Source organism: Tyto alba, unplaced genomic scaffold (genome assembly GCF_018691265.1).
Source record: "Tyto alba isolate M040663 unplaced genomic scaffold, T.alba_DEE_v4.0 Super-Scaffold_33, whole genome shotgun sequence".
NCBI lineage: Eukaryota > Metazoa > Chordata > Aves > Strigiformes > Tytonidae > Tyto > Tyto alba.
Window position 1 is genome coordinate 16,597,128 of NW_024881308.1, and position 26,843 is coordinate 16,623,970.

Sequence of the window (26,843 nt, forward strand, 5' to 3'; positions counted from 1 at the left end):
CGCCCCGGGGCCGGGGCCGGTTCCCCGCCGGTGCCGGCGGGCGGGGCGGGGCGGGGCCGCCGTGATGCAATTTCCGCGAAATCCGGCCCCGGTTTGAATGCGAGGAGGCCCCAGTAACGAAACCGGCGGCGGCGAGTCCCCGGGGTGTCCCCCCCCTCCGCCCCGTCCCCTCCCCAAATCCGCGGCAGCGGTGAGAGCAGCGCGGGGGGGGTGGGGGGTGTGGGGTGGGGTGTCTCTAGGGAGGGATGGGGGGGGGGGTGGAGGTGCTGCAGGGCTCAGGGTGCTCCCGGTAACCCTGCAGCGTGTTTTGGGGTGCTGCGTGGCGTGCGATGCTCAACCCCCCCCCCCCCCGTCTGCGGCCGCCCCAGCTCGCAGCGGGGCGGGGATGAAGCGGGGTGAAGGTGCAGGTTTTGGGGTGCAAAGCCCCGGGCTGGAGGGAGCGGGGTCAGAGTGCAAGTTTTGGGGTGCAAAGCCCCGGGCTGGCGGACCCCCGGGCTGGCGGGGGTGGTCCCCGGCAGCTCTGCCCTCCCCGCTGCCAGCTCCCGCTGAACTTTTTCTAGTTGGATAAAGCAAAGGCAGTAGTTGGGGTGTGCAGGTGTCTGGGGGGCGGGAGTTGCTGTGCACAAACTGGGGGGGGCTGTGCCTGCCCACCGACTCTGGCAGCGGTGTCACGGCTGTCACTTTGCAGCGGCCAGGCTGGCAGGACCGTGCCAGCTCGCTCGGTGGGACCCAGAGTGAGACGTCTTGTTGGGAAAGGAGGGGGGCCCCAAAAATTTCGGAGGTTGGTTTTGCCCCGGAGGGAAAATGCTGGGCGGGGGGTGGGGGGTTGGGTGTGTGTGGTTTTGGTGCATCCAGGAGCATCGCTGCAGGCGCTGGGGTGGCACGGGGTGGCACGGGGGGTGCAGCTCCTCTCCCACCCGTGCCAAACCCTTCCAGCCTGCCCGGCTGCACCGTTTGCTCGCGGGGGTGCTGGGGGGACGCTGCGCTGGTCTTGCTCCACATGCTGGCAGTCAAGAGAGGGGAAAAACTCCCCAAGTGGGGACCGGTAATGGGGGTGCCGGGCCATCAGCACGTCCCCCACCCCACGGAGGGCTGTCCTGGCGTGCTGACCCACGCCGCTTGCTCAGATCGAGGGGCACTTGGCTCACTCCGGCGCAGCGCGTTGCCTCATCTCCTGTCAATAATTAATCAAGGCCAAGACCTGATTTAAAAAAAAAAAAAAAAAAAAAAAAAAAAAAAAAAAAAAAAGCCGCCTTCCTCCTGGCGGGCCGGGATGGCAGAGGGCTGCGGAGCGGCAGGATGAGGGTTTCTCTGCCGTGGCTCCGCTTCGACTGGATATTTCCAGGGAAATGTGATTATCCCGGGCGTCTGCGCGGCCCTGCGAGGCGCCCGCCGGGGGACGATGCTCGGAGGCGGCCTGGCCTGGCCCTGACCCGAAGCGTCTTCCTGAGCGCGGAGGAAACGCCGGTAGCGAAGGCGAATGGCGTGGTTTGGGCTGGTTTGGTTTGTGGCGAGGCTGGGAAGCGAGGAGGGGGGTCAAATACTCACCCCGACGGGGCTGTGAGCGGGCACTGAGCTGGGCACGCAGCAAACCAGCCGCTCCGTCTGCCAGCGGGACTTGTTTCACCCAGCAGCGGGATGCAAGTGGCTTTAAACGCCAGGCTGGACCAGGGTAAAGAAGGGTGTTTTTCTTAAAATGTATAAAATCCAGCTTGCAAAATCACGGTCTGTGGCTTGCTGGTAAATACTGCTCTCGATCAGCTCCCACCTTTCTTGGGGTACTTGGATTTTGCCCTGTTGACATCAGAACTTCATTAGCGGTGTGACAGCTACCTCATGGTGCACCTCCCCAAGCTTCCTCGTGCCCTGCATCTTTCCTCCACTCAGGTTTGGATTGCAAAAGCTCCCATTAGCTTTTTTTCCTTTTCCCCCCCCCCTTCCCCCCCTTTTCTTTTCTGGTATAAGATGGTTGTAGAGAAAAAAAAGGTTTTCATATGGCTTCAGTGCTGGCGCTGCGCGGAGACTTTAAGAGGGGTTTGCACTTCCTCTTCCCTCCCACCTCCAGACCCAGAGCGTGTTCTGGCAGCTCGCTCAAAATCAAATGCTTTCTTAAAAAAATAAACAGCAAGGGAATTGACCCTTTAAAGGTGGAATATTCCCTCTTAGCTTTTTCAGACTGGAATGCCCTGCCTCGGCATGAATACCAGTGCCAGCCAGACTCTCCTGTAGGGTCTTTATGAGTAGTTCTTAAAGCATTTAACCGAGCAGGTCGGTGTCGCCGCCGCTGCAGGACCGTGTGATGTGCCGGGACCGGGAAGCTCAGCTCCCGTTCCGTGCAACCGAGTGCCAGCGATTACATTCCATCCTCTCTCGTGTACGTTACTGAGGCGTTTTGGTGTTTTCACCAGTGACAGCGTTGCACAAATCCTGAACGTGAGCGCCTTTCCCCAGGAGGGCTCCTCCTAGGGAGGAGACTTCCAGAGGAAGGAAGGAGAAATTGCTATCAGAGGGGAATCTGAAACATTCCCAAAGCCCTGAAATGAGCCCCGGTTCTGCTGGGAGCGTGCTGCTCACCCCTGCCAGCTTCAAAGGAGCTGGGAAAGGGTCTTGGAGGCTGAGTGTGACCGGGGTCCCTCTCCGGGTGTTCCTGCTGGCTGTGGCCACCTCCCCCTGCCAGCCCCCTCCTCGCCGGACCCTGTGGGGAATTACCGTGGCACGCTGAGCCTGCGGCAGCGGGGTCTGAGCCTTTTCCCCCCACAAGGTCTGAGCCTTTTCCCCCCCCGAGGTCTGAGCCTTTTCCCCCCCCGAGGTCTGAGCCTTTTCCCCCCCCGAGGTCTGAGCCTTTTCCCCCCCCGAGGTCTGAGCCTTTTCCCCCCCCGAGGTCTGAGCCTTTTCCCCCCCGAGGTCTGAGCCTTTTCCCCCCCGAGGTCCGTGCCCCTGCCCTGGGGTCTGTGTTGGCTCCAGCCAAGCCCTGACCTCCCGGGAAAGCCAAGCGGGAGCGCTCCCTCTCAGCATCGGTGCTTCGGACAAGGACAGTCTCCCCAGGCTGGTGCAGGAGGGATATTTGCCCCCCCCCCCCCCCCCAAAAAAAAAAAAAAGTGCAGGGGGTTTCCCCTCCTGCAGCCCAGCTCGGGGCAGAGCGTGTCTCCCCAAACTGCTGCCTCGGGTCGCAGCGGCTGGGGGTTTTTCAGGTGTTTGTGACCCTGGGGGGGGGGGGGGATCGGGGGGAGCTGCAGGGTCTGCAGCCCCACGCCAGCGCTGCGTTGCCTTCGTTGTCCCGCTGGGGATGGGCAGAGCATCCCTTGGGCAGGAGATACAGCGTCCCACTCCCCCTCCTGACTTTTTATTGTTTATAGGTGCTCTCCTATATTTTCATCATTTCCCAATTTGTTTTATTTCAGTGCATTTTCTCTGCATCAGTCAGCAATCGGGCAGCACCAAAACCTCTCCTGTGGCCCCAACCTTTTTTTTTTTTTTGGTGGTAGAAGCAGAGCACAGAAAGAGCTCTTGACCCCTGTGCGGTGTCTGGGCTGCAGAAATGGTTTTCTTCCGATGACCACGACCTTGTCACGTTCAGAGGATGGGGATACCCTGGCTGTAGATAAGAGGCTGTGGCAGGGCCATGCTGCCCATCTGGCTACAAGCTCAGGCTGCAAGTTGGGGGCAAGTAAAGGTTTGGAAATGAAGGTGCAGAGATGAGTCAGGGTGATTTAGCTCTCGGTGCGGAGAGCTGACGACTCGGCACGGTGACCCGAATCGTGGCGGAGGAAGAGCCAGCGCTGCCGTGGGTCTCTGCCGTGGAGTCTCGCAGCTTACTGAAACAGAAACCAGCAGTTCTGCCCAGCGCCAGGCTCGCTGCCAGACCTTGAGAGATAAACAGGGCTGGTGTTTACCCACCGAACGTGCGTCCGACCCGCTGCACGGCAAAGAACTCGCGTTAGGCGGTTTCCTCCCTAGCGCGGGAGCAGTGGGTGCTGCGGCACTGGGACGGGATGCGAGGAGCTCGCTAAGGGTTGGGAGGGCAGGGGATGCTCCGGCTCCCAGCTCGGTGTTTGCTGCCTGAAGTTTCAGCCAGAGCAGCAGCTTCAGCGCCCCCCCCTCCCAGCACCAAGCACCCCGTTTATTCCAGAAGCGGGGAAAGGAGTCTTCATTAAAAGTTTTTTTGCAGAAGCAATGCAAAGTTTCCCCCAACCCCACCCCACCCCGGGCTCCACTGTCTGCCAGACCACAGCTGTGAACACCACTCTTCCCCTGTAGCGCCAGGGAGCCCGTCCTCCATGGCTGCGGGTCGGCAGCCCGAGGCGGAGGTTTGGCACGAGGCGGGTGGCTTTGCTTGGCAGCACACCCCGCCCACGACCCCGTCCCGGCGTTCTCCCTTCGCCCCGAGCCACATGGCCCAGCCACGAAACCCTACAGCATCATTCCCAGGGATGCTCCTGGCCTCTGGTTACCCAGGAAACTGCTGGCAAATGCCGGAGCCGGTGGCTGGGGAGGGCAGTGGAGCCATGAGTCACCTTCCTCGCCACCCGAGCTCTCCCAGCCGGATGTTTACCGAGCTGTTGGCCGGAGGAGATCCCTGTTTCAGCATGCCCGTCTCCCAGCTTTGGGTGCTGCACCCGAGGAGCAAAGAGGGCGATTGCTTTGTTAATTAATTCCGATTCATCTTTTGCGCCACGGGGAGGGGGGGGAAAAGGGCTGGGGAGTTGGAGCTGGGTTTTTCCCGCTCGGCATGGGGCTGCCCGGCCAGACCTAAGGGAGAGAGCAGGAAAAAGAAAAGAGAAAATTGTCAGGAGCGAACCGAGGCGGGGGGTGGCGCTGGCAGCGGGAAGAGGAAGTCGGATCGTCCGGCTACGGCCCGGGAGGAGGTTGGTGGCCGCTGTGGCGACTGCCCCGTGGCAGCCGGCTCTCCTGCGTTGGGCGGTAAATGCCGGTGGGCTGCGGGCTGTGGCACCTCGGGGACCGGGTTGAGCCTTCGCCGCTCGGCAGCCGGGTCCCTGCGGGCCACGGTCCCCTGGGAGCTGGGCTGGTGGGTGAGTGGCCGGGGACGGACCCCAGGCACTTGGGTGCCGAGGGCGAGGGCGTCTGGTGGGTTTGGGTGCTGGGTGAGGTCCCCAGCTGCTTTCTGGTGAGCGGAGCCAGGCTGTGCCGGTGCCTCGGCACGCACCCAGCCAGGGACCGGCTGATGTTTCCTGCTAAGTTTCTTGTTTGTTGTTTTTTTTTTTTTTTTTTTTTTTTTTGGTCAGGCTTTGTGAACTCACGCCAATGGCTAGCAGGTACGTAGCGAGCTAGGAAGCGGCCGCTCCATGGCACCTCCTCCCCCTGGCATCGCCCTGTAGGAACTTCCCGCCGTTCAGTTTGCTCCCGCTCACACCACCGCCGAGGATGCCGACGGCGAACGGGCCGGCGGTGCCGCTGGGCAGCCTCCAGCAGCAGCTGGAGCTGCGCCTGGTCTGCTCCAAGTGCAGCGTGAAGGAGAACGAGATCACCTACCAGCTGCGAGAGGTGGAACACAAATGCATGTACGAGATCCTCCTGGCCCGCTGCCGCAGCCGCCGGAGCATGGCCTGGAGGAAGGTGTGGAGGCGGCCGGGCTTCCCCAACCCGACCCGCTACGCCGTCTGCAGGTACTACGTGGTGGGGCTGGGCTGCCGCAAGCACATGAGCCAGTGCACCTTCGCCTGGAGCCCCGAGGAGGCCATGGTCTGGAACTTTGAGAGGGAGCAGCAGCTGGAGCGGCGCTGGCTGAAGGCAGCGGTGCTGCAGGCGCAGCTGGGGGGTCACCCCGCCGCCGCCTCCCCCCCCGCCGCCGCCAGCACGGCCGGCGAGCTCGCCAGCGAGTTCGGGGGTCGCTTCCAGGAGATCTGCAAGCGTTGCTTCTTCGGCTGCCCCCAGCGCATCTCGGCGGGCGGGCAGGGGCGGCTCTGCGAGTCCCACCGGAGCTGGGACCCGCTCCTGGTGCACGTGGTGTCGGACAGCCGGAGGAAGCAGCAGTACGTCGCCATCCGCCCCTGCCCCGAGTTCATGCCGACCCTCAGCTACTGCAGGTTCGTCTCCAGGGGCCAGCCCTGCAAGCACAGCCCGCAGCGCTGCCAGTACGCGCACAGCGACGTGGAGATGGCCGTCTGGGAGGCCGAGAGGGAGCACGGCTTGGTTCGCTCCGACCTGCTGCCGGCCGCGGGGAGCAGCAGCACCAACGGCGAGCCGGCAGCGCCCGCGCCGGTGCATTTCTACTGCCGGGTTTGCCTGGTGACCTTCAGCTCGCAGGAGAGCTTCGAGAGCCACTGCTCCTCCGTTGAGCACGCGCAGATGCTCTCGGTTGACACCTCTGTGCAGTGGGTCCACCGCGCCCCGCCGCTCGGGCTGACCAAGTTCTCGCTGTGTAGCAGGTAAGGCGTCCCCCCGGTGCCGCGGGGAAGAGGGCAGGGGGAGCGGGTCCCTGCGGGGACCCCCCCGCGCCACCAGACGTGGGTGGCACCTGGGACCCCTCTCTCCCGACAGAGCGGAGGTGTGCGAAATGGGGAGCAGCTGCACCAAGGCTCATTCCGCTGAGGAGCTGCAGGAGTGGATCCAGAGGGAGAAGGTTGCCGTGAAGAAAAAGAAGCAAGCGCTGAAGGAAGGGCTCCTGTCCTACCAGGACCGGCTCATCGCCGAGTATCGGACGTGCTCCAACGAGGTGTTGATTGTGAGTTGGTGGGAGGCAGGGTGGGAGCGCGTCGGGCCGGCGCGTCGCGAGAAGCCTCTTGTGGGGAGAGTTTTGGGAAGAGGCCGCCGCTCGCCTTTGGAACGGGGGTGCAGAAAGGGGCGTTGCAGCCCGTTTCCTTCACCCCTTTCGAGACGGCAGCCCGAGAGCCTGCTCGGGGTACCCGGCCGCGCTGCCGTGCCGTGGGTCCTTTCGTCTCCTGAGGCTGCTGCGTGGGGAGGCTGAGCGGCGGCGGGCAAGGACTGAGCGTGTGGATTTCCCCGACGGTCTTGGGAGGATGTAGCGTAAAGGCAGAGGGTGAAGGTGGCTCTGCGGCGTGTCCCTGGGGCGTTGCCCTCAGTCCCGCTCCTCTCGTGCCTCCCCCACAGATGGCTGAGGACGTCGAGGGCGTCCGAGTGGTGTGTGAGCAGCCCCTGCACGTCCAGTCGGAGGACAGGAGGCTGAAATACCGCTGGAAGTTCAAGGTCCACTCCCAGGTAAGCCCAGCTGGCAACACCCGCTGCAGTGCACAGTCCTCGTCCTTTGGGGGATTTTTTTTTTTTTTTTTTTTAATTATTATTTCTGCTAGAGGCGGAAGGATTGGGATTTAGGGATGTCCGAATGAGGACGTGGGTTGGGTATTTGGGAGCCGCTCGGGCCCAGGTGGTGCCTGAGCTGGGGTGCAGCCACCGTGTCTCAGCTGCACCCGGTTGCTCTCAGCACCTCCCACATACCACCACAAATAAGAAAATCCAGCTGCTTTCCTGCCCAGGATTTCATGGGTGTTGGGGGCAAGAGGCTGGGTCTAACTGTCCTCTCCAACACAGGAGATTTCCTGTTGACAGCAGGCTTAACTGCTAGAAAACTGAAGCCTGAGGTACTTTAAGACCTTAAAATTAATCCTGCGGGGTTGCACGAGGAATAAGGTCCCTTAAGGAGAATTTCAAGCTGTAGGTCCGGCATGGCATTTGGTTCCTGCAGCAGCCCTCGGTAGGAAACGCTGCTGGGAGGACATCATCTTCCCGTGGGCTGCCCTCACCCTGTCCCTGTCTTCTCCTCAACCGGCAGATGCCTCTGCAGCACGTGGCCCTGCTGAAGCGGGAACCCGGGGTCAACTTCTACCTCTCGGGGAACGGGCTTTCCCGGGGCCTCCACTACATTCGGGGGGAGCACGTGGCCAAGCTGCCTTCCTCCCCGCCCGCCGCGCTGGTGGAGGTGTGCCTGGAGTGCTGCGCGCTGGGCGTCTTCGAGCAGTGGGTGGTGTTCGACTTCGGCGGGCGCCCCGTCCTCATGCAGAAGATCCAGGTGAAGGTGGGCCGGCGGGAGAACCCCCGCCACCTCCCCGGCAGCAAGGAGAACAGCCGCCCCGTCGACTTCGTGCGGTGGGATAGGGGGAACCGGATCATCGTGCCCAGCGTGCCGAGGACCGGTGAAGACGTGGATCTGCTGGCCAAGTACAAACCTCCCGCCCTCGCGCTGGACTACCAACGCGAGGGTGGTGCAACCGTTCCCATCACCCGTCTCAACTACCGCGAGAGGATGCACAGCTTCCTCTTCTGCGAAGAAGAAGCCGAACAGGCTCTGATTGCCAAGTAAGTGCCAGGTGTGGATCCAGAGAGGTTCGTCCTCGCTGCGGAGCACAAGCCCATTGCTAACCCTTGGGCCCACGCTGCCGCTGAAGCCTCTGTCCCTTCTGGGTTGGGTCCTGGGGCGTCTTCCCGGAAAAAAGGAAACCTGCCGAGAAAGATATCTTGCTGGGTGGTGATAGGAGGGGAAGGGCTGGGCCTTGTCCTTGCAGCTGTGAATTAGCTAGAAGCCCAGTTTCTGTCTCTGTGCTGGAGGGGCTGGCAGACCCTCTCTGGGTGGAGGTGGCCATCCCCACCCTGCAGCGGGGAGGGCGGGCGCCGACGAGCCGGTTCTCCGCTGTTCATTCGGGTGTTTCCTCCTTGCAGACTCAACCTGCGGGTCCTCATCTCGCTGACCCCCATGCTGCAAAACCTCTCCATGGGGATGAAGTTTGCCCTCTCTGGTGAGCTGTTTGCTGCAGTGCCTACCCCTTACAACCTCTCACCGGACACAGACGAGGGGTATCTGCTGAGCAGGTCTGTGCCCACTGCTTTCCTGGCGCTTGACCCACCTGTAGACAATCGGGTTTACGAGGTTAGTGTGGAGCATAAAGCCACCACGGAGAAGACCATCTGGCTACAGATACCAAAGAGGTGCTGCTCAGAGCTGAACTTCAAGCCAAACACCTCCCATAAGGTGGAGATCCAGTTCCAAATCGACCAGCTGCTGTTCCGGCAGTGGCACCAGGCTGTGGACCGCTTGTTGGATGAGAAACTGGTCCTACCAGATGTCGCCGGTTGCTCTGTCCCCTACTCTCTTGGGTCACCACAAAAAGGGAACAGCAAGCAGAAACTAGCCATCTCCTTCATCACGGGCCAGGCAACCACCAGCCGGCAGGTCCCCCCCCTTCTCATCTACGGGCCTTTCGGCACAGGGAAGACGTTCACCTTGGCCATGGCCACCATGGAGATCCTCAGGCAGCCCAACACACGGGTGCTGATCTGCACTCACACAAACAGGTTAGCAGGGGGTGAGGGAAGAGGCAACCGGAGCTGTGGGCCAGGTCCAAGCAAGCTGGTCCACTGCTTGTCCGGCGGGATGAGAGGGCGCCCGGGTGTGTGAGACAGAGCTGAGCTGCCCTTTTCTTCCTGTGCATTTCAATGACTTGTTTAAAGAAATCCGTTTTTCTTTAATATGTCTTAAACTGCTCCCGCACCTCCTGATAGGAAGAAGCCTGGCACGGGTGGAAGTCTTTGTGGAAGAGGCAGCTTATTCCTGCCTCAATATAAAATGGTGATGGGCTTGGAGAGTCAGTTAGTCCTTTCTAGCCTTTACTGTATACTGGAAGAAGTAGAAAGCTGTTGCATGACCCTGCTGGGATAATATTGTGCTGTATTTGCCCTTGAAGACTGTTGTGCTCTGTGCACATGCCAATTTTTTGGCTTTTCCAAGGAGAGTTTGGGGAAGAGGAAATGCAGATCTGCTCTGATTGCCATTGAATCTGCCTTCAGAAAAACTAGGCCAAGATTGTTAAAATTAGAGCAGTGAAAAGGGTGTCCGCATCCGATCCTGCAGGCTGCTACTGCCTTAGTTTTTAATATATAATAGATGGGTGACTGCTAATCTTAGACTGTTTCAGGCTGTCTGCTCACCCCGAAGGTTCCTCTGCAGATCTTGTATCACCCTCCCGGGCTGGGGAAGGTTAGCTGCCAGAGGGGAGCTCTGTGGGACTTGGCCCTAGAGAGCAGCAGGGCCACGGATTTTGTTGGGCCCGTTGCATTTTTCCATACGAGCACTGAGAGATGCACTCGTCTCGAGTATCAACTCCTGTTTTTAAACCATACCCTCAAACTAGGCCTGGAATGGGCGGCTGCGTAAACACCGGCTTCTTTGCGTGTATGGGAATATCTGCTGTGACGAGGGTGTTGTCAGCCAAAGCTGGGGGCGAGTTTGGGTGGGTGTTGGCGAATGACTGGGACGCCGGTCACAGCATTTGGGAACAGGACTTGCAATTCCTTGCTGGTTTCCCCTTTTGTTCCCCGCCAGTGCTGCTGACATCTACATCCGGGAGTATTTCCACAACTACGTGACCAACAGGCATCCGTGGGCTGTTCCCTTGAGGATTATATCCACCGACCGTCCCATCAACATGACGGACCCCATCACTCAGATGTACTGCTGCCTCTCGCCAGACCAGCGCTCCTTCCGCCACCCCACACGGGCGGAGATCGACAGGCACCACATCATTATTACCACCTCCATGTTATCTAAGAACCTGAAGGTTGCCCCGGGCTACTTCACCCACATCATGATCGACGAGGCTGCTCAGATGCTGGAGTGCGAAGCTTTGGTTCCACTCTCCTACGCCACTTTTGAGACGCGGATCGTTCTCGCTGGGGACCATATGCAGATAACGCCGAAGCTGTTCTGTGTTGGGGATGGACAATCTGCTGATCACACCCTGTTAAACCGACTCTTTCAGTTTTACCAGAAAGAGAGGCATGAAGTGGCCGTGAAGAGCAGGATCATCTTCAACGAGAATTATCGCTCCACCGCAGGCATAATTGAGTTTGTCTCCAAGCACTTCTATGTTGGCAAAGGCAATGCTATCCAAGCCAGTGGGAACATCCCACCCCATCCCGAAATCTACCCACTCGTGTTCTGCCACGTGTCTGGTGTGGCTGAAAGGGATATGTCCATGATTTCTTGGCACAACACCTCAGAGATAATACAAGTGATTGAGAAAGTGGAGGAGATTTATAAGAGGTGGCCAGATGAGTGGGGTGTCCGAGATTTGAAGAGGATCTGTGTGGTCTCCCATGGGATGCAGGTATGTAGGAGAAGCACGCCATTGCCCACCCGAAGGGGCTATGCATGCGCTGCTGACTGCTCTCTGAACACTCCCTAATAAATGCTGGACTCTATTTACGATAAACCTGTCTCTTGTGCTAGTAAAACCAGGGAATCTGGGGTCTTGCATGCCATCGGTGGTTTTTTCCGAGGCGCTCTCCATTTGGGTAGTACGTCAGGAGTGGTCGGAGCAGAGATGCCTCATGGTGGGATGGTTTAGCTGAAGATTTCTTTCAGCATCTTCTAGGCAGGTTGCCTACAGGGCAGACGGGGAGGACTGGCTGAAGTCGGCCCAGGATGTGTGGCCACTGTCAAGTAACTTTCCTGGGGAACCTGCAGCTGGGAGGGGAGAGGGACCTTGGTGCTGAGTGGGGAGCAGTTCTGAGCTGAAACTCTATTCAGTTGTGCCTCTCTTTCTTACCAGGTTTCTGCAACACGACAAGAGCTGAGGAAAAAGCAGCTACAAGATGTGGTGGTGGAAAACTATGAAAACTTGCCAGGTTTGTGTCTTGTGCAATAGTTAGTCATGCCTGGCTGTGTTTTGAGGTCTTCTGGGTACTAGGGAGAACTTTCCCACTCATGCTGGTTGACAGGAGAGTCTATTGCAGCTACAGCCAAGCTGTGTAAGGAGCAGGGGAAAGAGATACCGGGTGGTTAGCAGGGGTTTTTCTGGCATCTTAGCAGTTGTCCTGCTTGCTAAAATGCAAAATACGGGCTGATTTTGTGGCAAAATACCTCTCTGGGAGGATGCACGCAGTGCTGTTAGGCAGAGTTCCCCTGCCCTTCCCAGTGGGCACGTAGCGCTGATTAAGAGAGGGAGTGCCTGGAAATCCTTTGGCTAATTTCCACCCCCTCCTGGTTGGTAATTCTTTGATTTTGTCCTTTCCTTAGTGAATAAGATTTCACACTGAATTAAATCTGCACCCAGCTGTCAACTTGTTTCAGATATATGGACGTTGCTTTGTAGGAGGGTGAAAACCCTGTAAGTGCGATCCCAGGGACTTGAGCATGTGTGAATCATGTGAAAGCCCCAACTACCAGCGGGAGAGGCCAGTAATAGAAGGGAATTGAAACCAGGATGGCCTGTGGGTACCAGTCGCAGCAAAAAAATCACAGAACAGCTCACTAAGGGAGTCTGCTGCTCTAGAAGGCAAGAGAGGGATAGGGCTGGTCTTGTCCTCAAGGATTTAGTTTATGACTCATCCATGGTTTTATTTTTTTTATTTTTTTTTTATTGCGCAGCTGGGACTCCTCATGGTGAGAATAACTGACCCCTGGGGCGTGTTTCTGATCTCCACACCCTTTCTTTGCAGTCCTTTCCCAGCTCTGAAATCACCGGGGTGCCTCTTGCTGTTTTGTTATTTGTCGTGTGATCAGCAGAGCCGGCCTGGAGGGGCGAGGGATTCTTGCGAACAGTCACTGCTCTTGTTCCTGCAAGACCCTCTGTTCCTTGAGGAGTTTGGGCTTCACAGAAAACTGCCCGTGTTTGTGAGGAGTGGCTGGCAAGGGCTGCTGCTGGCGCTGAGCACGCGGGGCTGCTCCGTGGGCGCCGACGGCTGCGCTGGTCCAGCGCCCTGCCTTTCTCTTGTCTCCAAGCCGTCCTTCCCTCCCTGGTGTGTGGGCGGTGGTGGCCTCGTGGTGTCCATCCTGGTTCGTGGCTGGAGGGCCCTCACGATCCCCAAGAGCCGCTTTGTTCACATCAGGTGATTCCCATGACTCAGCCAAGCCGAGGTTACATCAGCCCACGGCCACGTCACGCGGCGTCCTTGGGCTGAGCGCCGGGCGGCAGCCAGGCAGGGTCTTCCCCGTTGGGTTCCCACGGGTGACTTCTCCCTTGTCCCCTCTGGTGCAGGGCGGGAGTTCCGGGTCATCATCATCAGCACGGTCCACACCAGCGAGAGCCTGCGCGTCTCAGCCTCCCACCACCTCGAGTTCTTCAACGAAGCCAGAGTGCTCAACACGATCATGACCCGGGCTCAGTCGCTGGTTGTCGCGGTGGGGGACGCCGTGGCCTTGTGCTCCCACGGCCAGTGCAGCAAGGTGTGGAAGCGCTTCATCCAGCAGTGCATTGAGAAGGGGAGCGTCTTCCCGGAGAACCTGACGATGGCCCAGATCAAGCAGGCTGCGTGCGACAAGGAGAGCTGGAGCAGAAGGAGCCCGGAGGGGGACGAGGAGGACAGCGACACGGATTCCTGGAGCTCTGAGGCGGAGAGCATGAACCCTGACGATCCCATCCTCCAGGAGCTCTTGGATGAGAGCAAGAATGTGCTGGTGACGGTGTCCGAAGAAGGGCTGCTGAACGTGAAGTCCGAGGCTTCAAACCTGTGGGAAGACAGGCGGGAATACGTCAGCTTCTCTTCTCAGATGATGCAGGAGTATCTGCACATGCACCCCAAAATGTACAAGAGATGCGAGCTGGTCAAAGAAAGGTTCGACAGAGCTTCTGCCTTCACCCTTAACGACTCCCCCGCGATGACCATTCAGATCAAAGGCAGAGTCCACTGCGGGACGGCCTTCACCGGGGACGAGGTGCTGGTGGAGATCCTGCAGAGCAGCACGGCTGACAGCGGCAGCCACCGCCCTCAGGGGAAGGTGGTGGGCATCTTAAAGCGCACGGAGAGAGAACGGACCTTCATCTGCATGATGGATGAATTTGATCCCCGGGTGATGATACCCATCGATCCCACCGTCACCAAAATATTCGTCCCAGGGCTGAAAGAGAAACCTAACGTCATTCCCATCCGCAGGCTTGTCAACGGGAAGTACAGGGTGGTCAGCTGTGAGAAGATCAACCAGGAGACAAGGAGATGCCAGTTCTTCTGTGTCCAGGTTATCTCCTGGCGGGAAGGGTTTTACTACCCTTTGGGGATAATAACGGAGATTCTGCATGCAGCGTTGACTTTGGAAGAAGGCTTAAAGATCCTCAACTTGGAGTATGGTTTGGAGAAGAAATACCCAGCTGCCGTCACCAAGGAGTCAGCCAAATACAGCTCCAGCAGCAAACTAAACCTCAGCAAGGAAAATCTGAAGGACTGTCGGGGTTACCCGACCTTCACCATCGACCCCCAAGGTGCCAGGGATTTGGACGATGCTGTCAGCGTTAGGGATCTTGGGCGTCACTATGAGATTGGGATCCACATTGCAGATGTGGCTGGCATCATTCCCAAAGGCAGTGCCCTGGATCTGGAAGCCAAGAAGCGGGGTGTCACCTACTACGCTCCCAACCAGGAGCCCCTGTCCATGTTCCCACCCCACATTAGCCAAGACGTCTGCAGCCTCCTGCCGCAGAAAGATCGTCGGGTGATCTCCTTGTTTGTCACTATAGAAAAGGAGACTGATGAGATGTTAGAGGGAGTTTTCAACATCTCTGTGATCCGCTCAGACAGGCAGCTGTCCTATGAGGAGGCAGAGCTCTGCATTAAGGACCACTACAGGGGAGCGTCAGGGCCCCTTCGTTTCAACACCCTGGAGGACTGCATAGCTGTGGCTTATCATTTCTCCAGGGTCCATCGGAAGTTTCGGCTGCAGGAGGACTGTTTCTATGACCGGCTGGACGAGGAAAGTTCCCCAGGTAACAGGGGGTCCCATCAGATGATAGAGGAGTTAATGATCATGTTCAACAGTTTTGTGGCCGAGTTCCTCACCAACCAGGAGGACACCAGAAGTGTCACTCCTCTCCGATGTCAGTGCGAGCCAAGCCCTCAGCAGCTATCACTCATGAAGAACAAGTACAGCCACATCCTTCCTTTGTCCATCCATCTCTCGCATCACCTGGGAGAGGCGCCTCCTGACCAAGACTCCTCTAAAAATGTGGAGTTCGGTCTCCTGACGCCCATCTGGGAGCACCTGCAGTCAGCTGCTGATGTCCGTGACTTCCACAAGATGCTAGACCTTATTGTTACTGATGACATCCACCCAAAGCTGGCCCCCGTGGCCCTGGAGTTCAGGAGGCTGCTCAGCCGCTCCTACTTCAGTCGCTCCAACTCCACAGTCCAGTCAAAAGCAGGCCATTACTCCCTGCACGTCGACTCGTACACCTGGGCTTCCTCTCCCATCCGCCGGTACGTGGATGTCGTGGTCCAGCGGCACCTTCATTCCGTGCTCCGCAAGAAGCCCATCATCTATTCGTCAGACGACATTGAGTTTCTCTGTCATGACTTCAACAGGAAGAATTCCCAGGCGATGATGTACGAGAAGAGAGCCCACTGCCTCCAGATGGCCACCCAGCTGAAGGGCCAAGTCCTGCAAAAGGTCGCCTTTGTAGTGGATGTCGAAGGGCTGAACAAGTATTTTAAAGCCCTGTTTCCACTGAACAAAGAGAGTCTTCCGGATCCCCAGGTAATTAACTACAGGTCTCTTCAGCTGACAGAGCAGCCCGTGTTCATCCAGCAGCGGAACAGCATCAAGCTGATGTGGAAGAGGAGGATGTACTCTGTGGAGATGAAGGAGCACAGCCTGAAGGTGGGACCTCTCCGTGACCACAGCATCACCCTCTTAGGCACCCAGACTTGGCAAGACATTCTCGCAGCCGTCAGGAACGAGGAGTTTGAGACTGCTGCCTCCCTCCTTCAGAAGAGCAAGGAGCTGTACCAGCGACACGTGGGCTGGGTAAGGAGGAGCAAGAGCTCGCACTACACGGAGCTCTACATGGAGCTGAGCGCCGGCGACGCGCTGCAGTTCCAGCTCACCACGGATGTCTGCCGGGGCTTCCTGGTGCCCTTCGTGCAGCTGTGGTGCGTGGCGCCGGGTTTCGACATCTGCCTGCAGCACACGGAAAAGCCCATCGATTGCTTCTCCGCCTACGCCACCCTGCCGTCCAAAGACAAGTACAAGCACGAGACGGAGTACAGCAAGGTGTGGCTGCCGATGAGTGCCATGGAGTCTGCTTCGTGCGCGGTGGCTGAGAACGACTCGATTGTCCTCCACGATGTCAAAATAACCTGGGCAAAGCAAAGGACGAGCAAAGGGCAGCTGCAAGGGAGCTTCCTCCTAAACAAAAAGCTTTCGGAGGAGTGCTCCATCGAAGCAGACTTCAACCACTGTTACTTGTGCATTCGCTTGGGTGGGCTGAAGCTTGGGAGCCTCCAGCAAATCGATGAGGAATGCCTTAGCCACGGCCTCCAGAATCTGACTTTGTTTAACAAGGGCAGGTCAGAAAGCAAACTTTTGGTTGATCCAGATACTTACACCTGGGTGGCTCACGGGGTCACTGAAGAGTTCAGCGACGATGAGAAGTCAGACAGGACGAATCAGAAGACCATGAACTTTTACATCCACTATATGTCTATGGAGAACATCCCCGTGGAAATCTCACAGGACTCTGCCAGGTTCACGGTGGAGCTCATACCAAAGTTGCTGCCAGACATGTAAGTGGGCTCAGCGGTCACGCTCTGGTTAACCCGTCCGTGCAGGGCAGCGGCTTCCCACGGGGGATGCCTTCGCTGCACCCAAATGGGCTTTGCTGGTGCAGCTGATCCCCCGAAAAATCTGTTTGTGCCCAGCTCCCGACCGGCCACGCTGTTGGGCTGTTGACGTTTGGGGTGGGGGTGGCAGCATTTCTCAGACCCGTTCTCCAGATGGCCTCTTGCTCTTCTGGTTGACCTTGAGAATGGGGAGACAGGGGAAGGTGCCATGCTGAAATTTCCCGGGGCATCTGTTTCTTATATTACTGGGTTGCTGCAATATGTGTCACAAAAGGCAGTGTGAAGCACTGGAGTAGGGCTCGCTTAGCAGAAGTGCTCCCTGGTTTCCCAATCATTCCCCTTTGTTGTTGCTGTGAAGCAAGACCTGCTCTTATTAAAGCAGAGCTGATGTCTAGTTTGTCCTTCTTCATGCACAGCGCCCACAACTGCTGTAGCTTTTTCAGGGCAGAATGTGCTTCCTTTAGTATCGTGAATTTTAGGAAAAAATCGGAAGCTAATCCAATAAAATGGGTTGGGCCATAATAAAATGGAGTCGGGACAGCAGTTGTGCTCCTTGATCTCAACATCTTTGCAGGCTCAGCTCTTCAGACAGTTGAGAAATAGTCCCAGATGCAAGAGAGCAGAATAAGGCTTGGTTTGGTTTAAGTTCTTTGTGGAAGGATTTCATGCAACACCAAAGCAGGGAGAAAGAATAAACAAGACAGTTGTACAAAGCTGTATTACCATTTTCACTATTTTATGCTACATTTCATTCCTTCTTATTTTCCCCTGTCAGACGGAAAGAAAAGGCGATTTGGAGGCTCAAGCATGCCTCCGAGCTTGCTAAAAGCATCGCCCTCGGCCGTGAACCTCCTAAAAAAGGTAGGTGCAAATATTCACCTTCCTTACCTTGTGGCTGCGTGCTTGTGGCCAGGCAGGTGTCCGGGCAGCTTCTGGGGACCCTTGTCATAGGGGTTATGCTCCCAGACCAGGAGGGTCCCCTGCCAAGGGGAGGAGGGGAGCTGCTAGCCTGGCAGAGCGAAGGTAATACGGGATGCTCTGCTGGAGAGTGGCACGGGGGATGTTTTAATCGCCAGGACTCACCGAGAAGGCTCAGGGGCAGAACATCTCGGCACGGGACAAAGATTACTTTTAGGTCATCCTGTAAATGGGCTGCGATTGCTCGGTACCTGCTGCACCCCCCTGTTGAATCGCTCGTGTGTGGTCTTCGGGAAACTTTCAACTTGTTTTCTTGGTTCTTTGCCGTAACAGTGATCACGTCCAAAATCCTGCAGCAAAAATCCTTTGATCTCCCTGGCAGCTGCAGAAAGCTTAACCAGAGTCAGAACCAGGCTATTCTAAATGCTCTGAGAAAATCCTTCATGCTCATCCAAGGCCCACCAGGTAAGGCTTGAGTGCATGCCTACTTTGTTATGGAAGGCAGGTTGGAGCTACTCTGTTGCTTACCGTAGGACCCTTGGTGAGACAGGAGAAGGCAGCCTGGGTTGGCATCACCCACGGCTGTTCAAGGCAGTCCCCTCAGTTCCTGATTTTTTATTTCGTGGCTGATCATCCAGATGCTGGAGCGTGGGTGTCGTGGTTAAAGTGTTCTCAGCAACCTCCTCGGTTTTCTAGGCACAGGGAAAACTGTTGTTGGAACTCACATTGTCTACTGGTTCCATAAGCTGAATGACAGCGTTGAGAAGGAGCAAACACCATCCTCGGAAGAAGAAAAGTCCAAGGGAAGAAAGTGCATCTTGTACTGTGGCCCGTCCCACAAGTCTGTCGATGTTGTTGCTGGTAACTATCGGTTTTAAGCCTCTGAAGTGGCTCGTACTGGTGGGAGGGGAGAACGTGTGGCGGTGAGCAGGAGGGGCAGAAATCAGGGCTGGTCCGTAGAGAAGCCCCCTCCCCGCAGGGCGAGGACCAGCGGAGGTTGGTGAGCGAGGGGTGGGGAGAAGAGGCGAGTGCCCGGCAAACGCTGGGCACCTCCCAGGCCATCAGCTTTCTCAGCTCCGCCGGCGCCTGGCTCTGTCTGAGCAGACGTGTCCTCCTTCCCCAGAGATGCTGCTGAAGATGAAGAGCCTGAAACCACTAAGGGTTTACGGGGAGGCCATCGAGACCATGGAATACCCATACCCAGGGAGCAACCGGCACATCTACCGCAAAATGTTGCGAGATGCAAAACCAAAGAGTGAGCTCAGGTAGGATCGAGTGGCCCCGCAGGCTCTGAGTGCAGGGGAGTGATGTTTTCGGCACCGGTAAAGCTGAACAAGCCGGAGCAAACGTGGTTTCCATTCTGCTACTGTGGCGCAGCACTGTTAACATGCTTTGTAATTAATTTTTTCAAGTAAAGGTGAATAGCCTGATGTAGCACCTACTTGGGAAACCGAGATTGTTGAAAAGATCCTTGATGTTTTCACCTCTCTTTTGAACAGCTCTAAAAGTCTTTGACTTCAATCCTGCTTGCAACTGCTACAGAAAAGTGGTTGTATTTTGTGTCCCTGAGAGTGAACTAAGCATGAGGTCTATAAAGATGGGAGGAGGAAGAGGCTGGCTGTGACTTCTTTAGCTAAAGGGGTTTCTCCACACAGACAGGTGTGGTCTGCTTCACTGTAGAGGAGATCACTTGGGTCTGTGTTGGGGGGGAAAATATTTATATATTGGCTCTTTATTCAGTGAAATAATCCTGCATCATCGGATCCGGCGGCCGCCCAACCCTTTCTGGCAGCAAATCTGTAACTTTGACGCTCGAATGAGGAGAGGAGAGCAGATAACAGAAGAAGAAACAAGGAAGTGAGTAGAAAGAGACCCTGGTGAGAGACAGCCATCTCTGAAGTGCTGCCCAGAGGAGCGCAGGGCAGCAATCTCTTCCCTCTGCGGGAAGAGGTTTGGGCTACACTTGCTAGGGTCTCAGCTGGCGCAGACTGGTAGACTGTGGGAAAGTCAGCACATTTGTCCTGGCTCATGCAAGCCAAGGGACTAGGTGAAAAAGTCAAGACAGGTTAATAAACTGTGTGTTTGGAATGATGAAAAAAAAAAAGTGATTAGCTCGGGGTTGGTGGTACAGTGCAGAGTCTCAGCATCACTTCTGCTCTGGTGCTGTTGTCCATCTGGACCAGAAGTCATATTATCCCTGTGGGACACTTGCATCTTCCACCCTGAGCCCCTGCCCTGTTGAGTGCAGGACGAATTCCATTTCCTACAGTGTCCACCCAAAGCCCTTTTTTGGGAACACCAGCTTCTCCTGGGGAGGGAGATGGAGCCATAATCATTTGGGAAAGTACAGCCTCTGCCTGGTTCCTGCACGAGGGACTTGGAGATGTTTCCTTTATGCATAACCTGGTGTCTTCTGCATTGACCGCCAGGTACAAAATTCAGTTGTCAGCTGCTCGTGCACATGAGCTGAAAGCCCACGATGTCATCCTGTGCACGTGCTCTGCTGCATCTTCCTCCTCCCTGGAGCAGCTCAATGTCAAGCAGGTAATCATCGATGAGTGTGCCATGTCCATGGAGCCCGAGACCCTCATCCCCTTGGTCAGCCACTGCCACGCTGAGAAGGTAAGTCCCCTCCAAAGATGTGTCTCTGGGACGGCTGCTCGGGGCTCTCAAACCTCTGCATGTCTTCTACCCTTTACCGTGCTGCTCTTCCAAGTTTTACCAGGTTTTTAGGTGGTTCTTGGTACTATCTATGGTGGTGTGTCAACGTTTCAGCCTTCAGGGAGTTGTTTCCTTTGAGGTGTAAGTCTACTAACTACATTTAAAATCCTGAGGCACAGAGAGGTACATGCAGTACATCAGTATTCTCACTAGATGCATGAGCTGTGCATTTTCTGTTCATATCACATAAAGCAGAGTCCTAAGACCTGCTGTAGGCCTGAAAGCTGTGGTGGAGAACTAGTGCGCCTGCCTTCCCCTCCGCTGTGTGTATCAGCTCAGGTCTCTGTCTTCAAACAGTTACAGCCACACTGCCTGTTCCGAACTTGCTCTCGGCTTTCTGCAAGAGAAAACAACTAGTGCTGTGGCTGGATTTTTGGTGCTTCTTTACAGGGTGGGTATCGCCGCCACCAAAAAGTGTCCTCGCCCAGGTACACGGTGTTAACGTGACAAGAAGCAAAGAGCAGATCTCAGTAGACTTACTACACGATGTCTTTCTCCTGTCAGATGGGAACGAGACTCCATGTTATCTGGGTCAGGATCTTTACATAAATGCCCAACGTGGTCTTTGATTGAGGTTGCTGTGACCATAGCATATACATGTAGCAACAAATGTCTGTACAAACAGGCTTTCAAAGAGCCGATTGCCTTCCCCAGTGCCACCACCCTCACAGTTGAGGTGTCTGCTCTTCCTTCCAGGTTGTTTTGCTTGGGGATCACAAACAGCTGCGGCCCGTGGTCAACAATGACTTCTGCAAGAGCCTTGGCATGGAGATGTCTCTTTTTGAGCGCTACCGGCAGCAGGCGTGGATGCTGGATACGCAGTACCGCATGGTGAGGCCCTCCAGTGGCTTGTTTTTTCTCTATCACAGAAAATGTTGCTGTCGGGGCTTGCTGCAAGCCACTGGGAAACAGATATTCTCCATTAGCGCTTTCCCTTCCCAGGGTAATGAATAATGCACTCGCCTGGTGCCAGCTACAGCACAATGGCATTGCAGGTGAAACCTGCCCGAAAAGATGCTGCGGGTTGAGAAGTTCCTTGGGTTTTGTTCACCACGGTTTCTCCTGTTTCCTTTGCCAGCACAAAAGCATTTGCGAGTTCCCGTCCCAGGAGTTTTACGAAAAGCGGCTGAAAACATGCCCTCAGCTCCGTCGTCAACCCAGCGTCTTCTACCACAAAGATAACAGCTGCTGCCCGATCATCTTTGGGCACGTGGAGGGGAAGGAGCAGAGCCTCATGATTTCTACTGAGGAAGGAAACGAGAACTCCAAAGCTAACCCAGAAGAAGTGGAGCAGGCGGTGAGGAGGGTCCTGGGGAGTTGCCGGAGCTGCAAAAGGGGAGGGTGTTGTGCGGGGTGACTCTGGGGATCGTGGGGGGACGATGAGCAGCGGTATAGGATAAGGGTCAGTGGGGTGCAGTGTCTGCCTGGCATCTTCTCGGGTCTGGAGCACGCCACGATGCCCCTGGGCAGAGGCAGCCGTAGGGCAGGGTGACCCAGAGCAGGGGGAGCAGCACAGCCGGGCACGGTCGCTGCCCTGGGGCCAGGGTGCGGGAGGGCTGGTTCCCTCCGGCCCCCCTGCTGCCCGGGGGGGGTGAGCAGGACCCTGGTCTCCCCAGGTGAGAATGGCGAAGCAGCTGGCACTAGATGGCACCATCCGGCCGGAGAGCATCGCCATCCTGAGCCCCTACAACGCCCAGGTGTCCGAGATCAACAAGAGCCTCCTGAAAGAGGGAATCCGTGGAGTGACCGTCTGCACCATCATGAAGAGCCAAGGTGAGGCTGGCAGGGATGGGGAGGGTCGGTTCCGTTCCCTCCTGCCTTCCAGAGGCCTGAAGCAACTTCTCACAGAGACAGTCTTCGAGCAAATCCTACACCAGGGTCATTTCAGACGTGGAGGAAGCATCCCTGGGCCAGATTTTGGGGCGATTGGTGATTATAATAAATCCTTTGGAGATCACTGGGGTGCCCAGGCAGGGTTAGACTGCTGAAGAGAGGAAGGTGAAGGGTGTCTGAAGGGGGTGTTAAAGAACTGCGTAACACGTGCTCTTTGGAGAGCGATGACCAGGAGTCCGATGGCCTCCAAAGCTGGAGAAGCCCCAACGGTGGCTGCCGTTTTGTGGGTCTTGCTGTAGGGAAATGAGTGTCCTGTGGGGTGGAGGCATAGCTAAAAAAATCTGGTTCAATTCTGCTTTCTAGGAAGTGAGTGGAGATACGTGATCCTGTCGACTGTACGCTCCTGCCCCCGCTCAGAGATTGATAGGAAGCCCACGAAGAGCTGGCAGAAGAAGTACCTGGGGTTTGTGACCGACCCAAACCAGGTCAATGTCGGCATCACGCGAGCTCAGGAAGGACTCTGCATTTTAGGTGGGTCTCTTGGGAGTGTGCACAGGCTTGCAGGGGAACGGGCTGCTTGGATGAAGGGGTGGAGATCCAAACGAGTATGACAGATGGTCTTGCTTGATTCTTCTGCCCTTTAGACTGTCTGTGGTTTTGAAACCGGGCAACCTGTGCAAAGCAGAGATTGTGCATGGCTGGGATGCAGCACGTATAATTAGTTTTTCTCACCCTCTGGTTGGGACCACGTTGTTTCTGTCACTTGCATGCTAGAGCTCTCTCCTAACAGAATTTGGCTGCTTATTTTCCTCCAAAACACAGAGACGTAGGCTGTGATGTGTAGGAAAGCTGCTCACAGCACTGAAAAGGGAGCTGGGATGTCACAGAGCTCTGGCTGAAGGAAATGTCCCTGCAAGTCATCCAGCCACCCTTAAGCTAGAAACGTTAGAGGAAAGTTTCTGTGACGGTATCGTCCGAGCCCCTTCCGGCCACTAACCCGCTGCCCCCACCCCTGTGCCAACAGGGAACCGGTACCTCCTGGAGTGCAACCCTTTGTGGAGGAGACTACTGCAGCATTACAGACAGCACAACTGCTATACCACAGCCCAGGGGATTTTTGTCAGGAAGACTTCAGCCTTCCACCGATGAGGATGGGTCGGCCCCTCCACCCGAGCTGCGTTACGTGTGCCTTGGGCAGGACCCAATCTTTCCTTTGTTGAACGACCTGCGGAGCCGAATGCAGTGGAGGAGGCGAGATCTTCCCTGCACAGTGTCGGCTCGGCTTGAGTGCGTGCTCTGGCACCGTGGGGTTTTGGTTTTTTTTTTTTTTTTTTTAAGCAGTGCAACCTTGAACGGGAACTTTCAGCTCTAGCAAACCAAAAAGCATTGGGAACGGATGGATGGGCGTGTGACTTTATCGATGATGCTGATATTTTTTTAACTGTTCAGATGTTCAGCAGAGCCCCCATCCTACCTGCCAGTGCAGCTGCGCTTTGGGGACCAAACACTCAGTCCATTCATTGAGGGTGGAATGACTGCACGCAACGGAGCCGCGCAGCAAGCTGCGACTTGCCACAGAGGACCAAAGCTTCTGAATACTACCACTCACGTTAAAACCAAGGCCAGGGAATTTTTAAGGTTTCTCATTTCTCAAAGCGGAAAAACAATTTTGTTTTGTTTGCTTTGGGTTTTTTTAAGTGAAGGAAGAAAGCGAAGAGAGAACCTGTATCACTTTTTGTCTAGTCAAAACACCGTTCTCTGAGCGTGTAAATATCACAGAGCCAAGAGGAAGCTGATTTTGTAAATAGATTTATTCTTTGTACAAAAGAGGTTGTCCTCACTAGTATGGTTAATGAAAAGCGAGGACCGCCTCTACCAGGAAACGGAATTTGTAAGCATATTTTAAACTGTTCTGGGTTTTATTTGAAATCTCCTCCTGCAAGAGCCCCTCTTTCCTACCCCATATTTTTTTTTAAAGCTGCTTCTAATTTATTAAGTTTTAATTCTGTGAATTTGTTTCATAGTCTTACAGCCTGAGTTTTTATGAGCGGTGATGGAAATTTGATAAATGTACCACAGCATATATGTGTATAATGTATTTTTTTTATTTTAAGTAGCCGAACTGCTGTGAACTGGAAGCTGTGATTCACTAGAGAAAGCTGCTTTTGCCCAGTAACGTATGGCTGATGCAGATGGATAGCGGTGAAGTGGTGCTCTCTGCTGAATCATGGAGCTGCTTTTTGAAGCATGAGATTTTTGAGCGAGGGGTGTCTTTTATCTTATTTCAATTCTGAATGTATGAAGTGCCTGCCTCGGCTCTCCCCAAGGCCACACGCTTTGCCGTCTCTACATGTTCACGTGGGATGGAACCAAGATGCAGTTGCGGTGGTTTTGCACCGAGTCTGTGCTGTGCTGGGACACAAGTCCTGCTTGGCGTAAGCGAGGGGTCCCCGTGGCTTCGCAGTGCTATGGCAGGGATGAATTTTGTCCTGTGTTTGCAACTGAAGATGCAGCACGGCTCTTGTCAGTGAGGAAGAATGTGCAATAATAAAGCACTGTGTCTGGAAAAGTCCTTATTTAACGCTGTGTTTCTTCTCATGACTCTGTGTTAGACTTGACTCAAGAGCCTACGGAGAAATTTTGTCGTTCTCTTCCTTAAACTACCTTCCTGCACTTCTGCATTCGGTGGGTTTGAGCTGTACTCTAGGGACCACCCAGGCTTGCTCTTGTCTTATTGAAGCCATGGCCGGCGATTCCACGAGGGACAAAAGCCCATAGGAAACACCTCCTGCTAGTACTAAAGATGCTTGATAAAAGCTGCTGAGATGAAAGTTCGTTGTTCCTCTTTGAAGTCATCCTGGCTGGGATCTTAAAAGATTCTGCACCAGCCTGATTTTGCAAATATTATTGCAATTCCAAAATAAAATTGTATGGGAATAATTTTGTGGACTAGTGAAATGCAATCATGTGTCTCCAAGATGATGTGGAGATTTGCAAAAGATGCTGGAATCCTTGGGATAAATACTTTAGCGTGGTGCCAGCATCATTCTAAGTCAGTCACCTTGGTCCCTTTAGAACCAGCTGGCCTCATTTTCATCATCTAATGTAAAGGAAGAGTCACTCCCCTGTTTTTTTTGGCTGGTTATTTCATTACATGTAACACAAATGAGGAGACCCACGGCAAGTGTAGTGGCTTAGTCCAGTGCTGTTGCGTGGGGTTTGGCCATGTGTTTGTATAGACCAAGAAAGGACATCACAAAGATCTCCCTTTGCCCTCAGTGGGGGAAAAAGTCTTTACTGCTACTCCTCGGAGGGTAAAGCTGAGACTGAAAGGCTTTGCTTGGTCACCCCTGTGTTGCAAGACAATATACATATTTTTTTTTCCTCTGAAGATGCATTTTGCAACTGCCCTGGACCACCTAAGCAGCAGGAACAGCCAGGCTGTGAGCAGGTACCTGTAGAGTTGGTCATGCAGCTGCAATAGTCAGGGATAGCAGAAAGTGCAATTAATCAAACTTTTTATAGACTGTTAGTGGCAGCTGAGTATCATGTTCTTGTCCTTATGCTCATGGAAATAGAGACTCGTAGACATTAATAGAGAAAAAAGGATCGAAGTAGTCCGGTTTCATTTGCACATAGAATTTACTTTTGAAAGAATTTTTTGTTCAAGCTCATATTCGTAAAATACTTCCAAAAAAACAAAACTACCAAACCTTTGGTGATTCCAATGAGAAACCACTGGCAGCACGGCGCACAGGGTAATCTGTCCAGTCCCAGGCTCTATGTTTTCTGCAGCTCGCAGATGAAAGATCGCTGTTGCAGGCCACGAATGTCGGTTCACCCAACAGGGTAACTTACGTTTCCTCGGCACTAGCTAGAGCTTGAGCCCGAGTTGAGCACCGGGAACCTGCCCACGCAGCAAACGGCGTGAGGGTCCGTGCGGTTCCGGCCATAGCCCTGCGTCCTGCTCGGACCGGCGGCGGAATTACAGACGTCCAGAAGTAGGAAAAAACCTCTCCTTGGCCTCCGCGGGCAAAGGAGAGGCCCACTGGATTGGTTTTGAGGATTGGGACAGATCTGTGGAGGACAATCAATTTACTGCAATAAATCTTTGGAGGTTTTTTTTTTTTTTAATGGAAATGAAATGTTAAGTGTCATGAGGTGTAAATTATGGAACTTTAAATGTGGCAGGTTTTTATCTTTTGTATGTCTGTGACTTGCAGCAAACCTCAAGGGATGTTTTGGATACAAATATTTTTACCTGCTTCTACCATTTATAAGAATGAACCTCAACATTCCTTTTTTGATATTTAAGCCATAATTGTACAAATGATTTATTTAAATAATAAATTTTATTACTAAAAGGTCTGTTTATGTGATGATTTGTCTAGAATCTGTGTGGGGACAGCTATATTTGGACTGAACCAAATGGTGAAAAAGAAAATGAGCATTAACTGCAGTATATGGCAGAAAAGATTGTTTTCTACATATTGGTCGTGTTTGCTGTGGGGATTGGGGGGGGTGGTTAGGGGATTTTGTCGTTGTTTTGTCATTTTGTTTTTTTTTTTTTAATCAAAGTCATCTTTTCACACACTGCAGAGGGAGGAGTGCGAAATTGTGCTTAGGTCCTACACAGCCCAGGGTGTAGAGGGCAAGAGGAACCAGAGGTGGAGGTAAGTTACGGTGAGTGATTTGAAGAGTTTAGGATTCAGTTCAAGTGTTTTGAAGGAAGGACGTGGGAAAAAAGATAACTTGGGGTAATAAAAAAAAAAAACAAAAGAAAGTCATTGCAAGAAGCTGGCACTGGACATCTTTTGGAGGCTGGAACGCACTGGGATGGCAGAGATGCTTCT

General features: G+C 54.8%; 1 protein-coding gene across 2 annotated transcripts; it reads left to right on the plus strand.

Annotated features, from left to right (window-relative positions):
• Positions 1–19: 19 nt before the first annotated feature.
• Positions 20–26,354, plus strand: HELZ2 (helicase with zinc finger 2). 2 transcript variants are annotated; one of them, XM_042801027.1, is made up of 21 exons: positions 20–190; positions 5,244–6,386; positions 6,499–6,682; positions 7,069–7,176; positions 7,748–8,271; positions 8,632–9,264; positions 10,292–11,075; positions 11,520–11,595; positions 12,338–12,352; positions 12,948–16,461; positions 17,294–17,379; positions 17,770–17,901; positions 18,133–18,297; positions 18,560–18,701; positions 19,177–19,293; positions 19,866–20,058; positions 20,854–20,988; positions 21,236–21,454; positions 21,774–21,930; positions 22,354–22,521; positions 23,015–26,354. In XM_042801027.1, exons 2-21 carry the CDS (start codon positions 5,383–5,385, stop codon positions 23,137–23,139), a joined length of 8,481 nt encoding a protein of 2,826 aa, XP_042656961.1. In that variant the 5' UTR covers positions 20–190; positions 5,244–5,382; the 3' UTR covers positions 23,140–26,354. The 2 variants fall into 2 exon arrangements, with proteins under 2 accessions (XP_042656961.1, XP_042656962.1); XM_042801028.1 differs by lacking the exon at positions 12,338–12,352.
• The last annotated feature ends 489 nt before the right edge of the window (positions 26,355–26,843 follow it).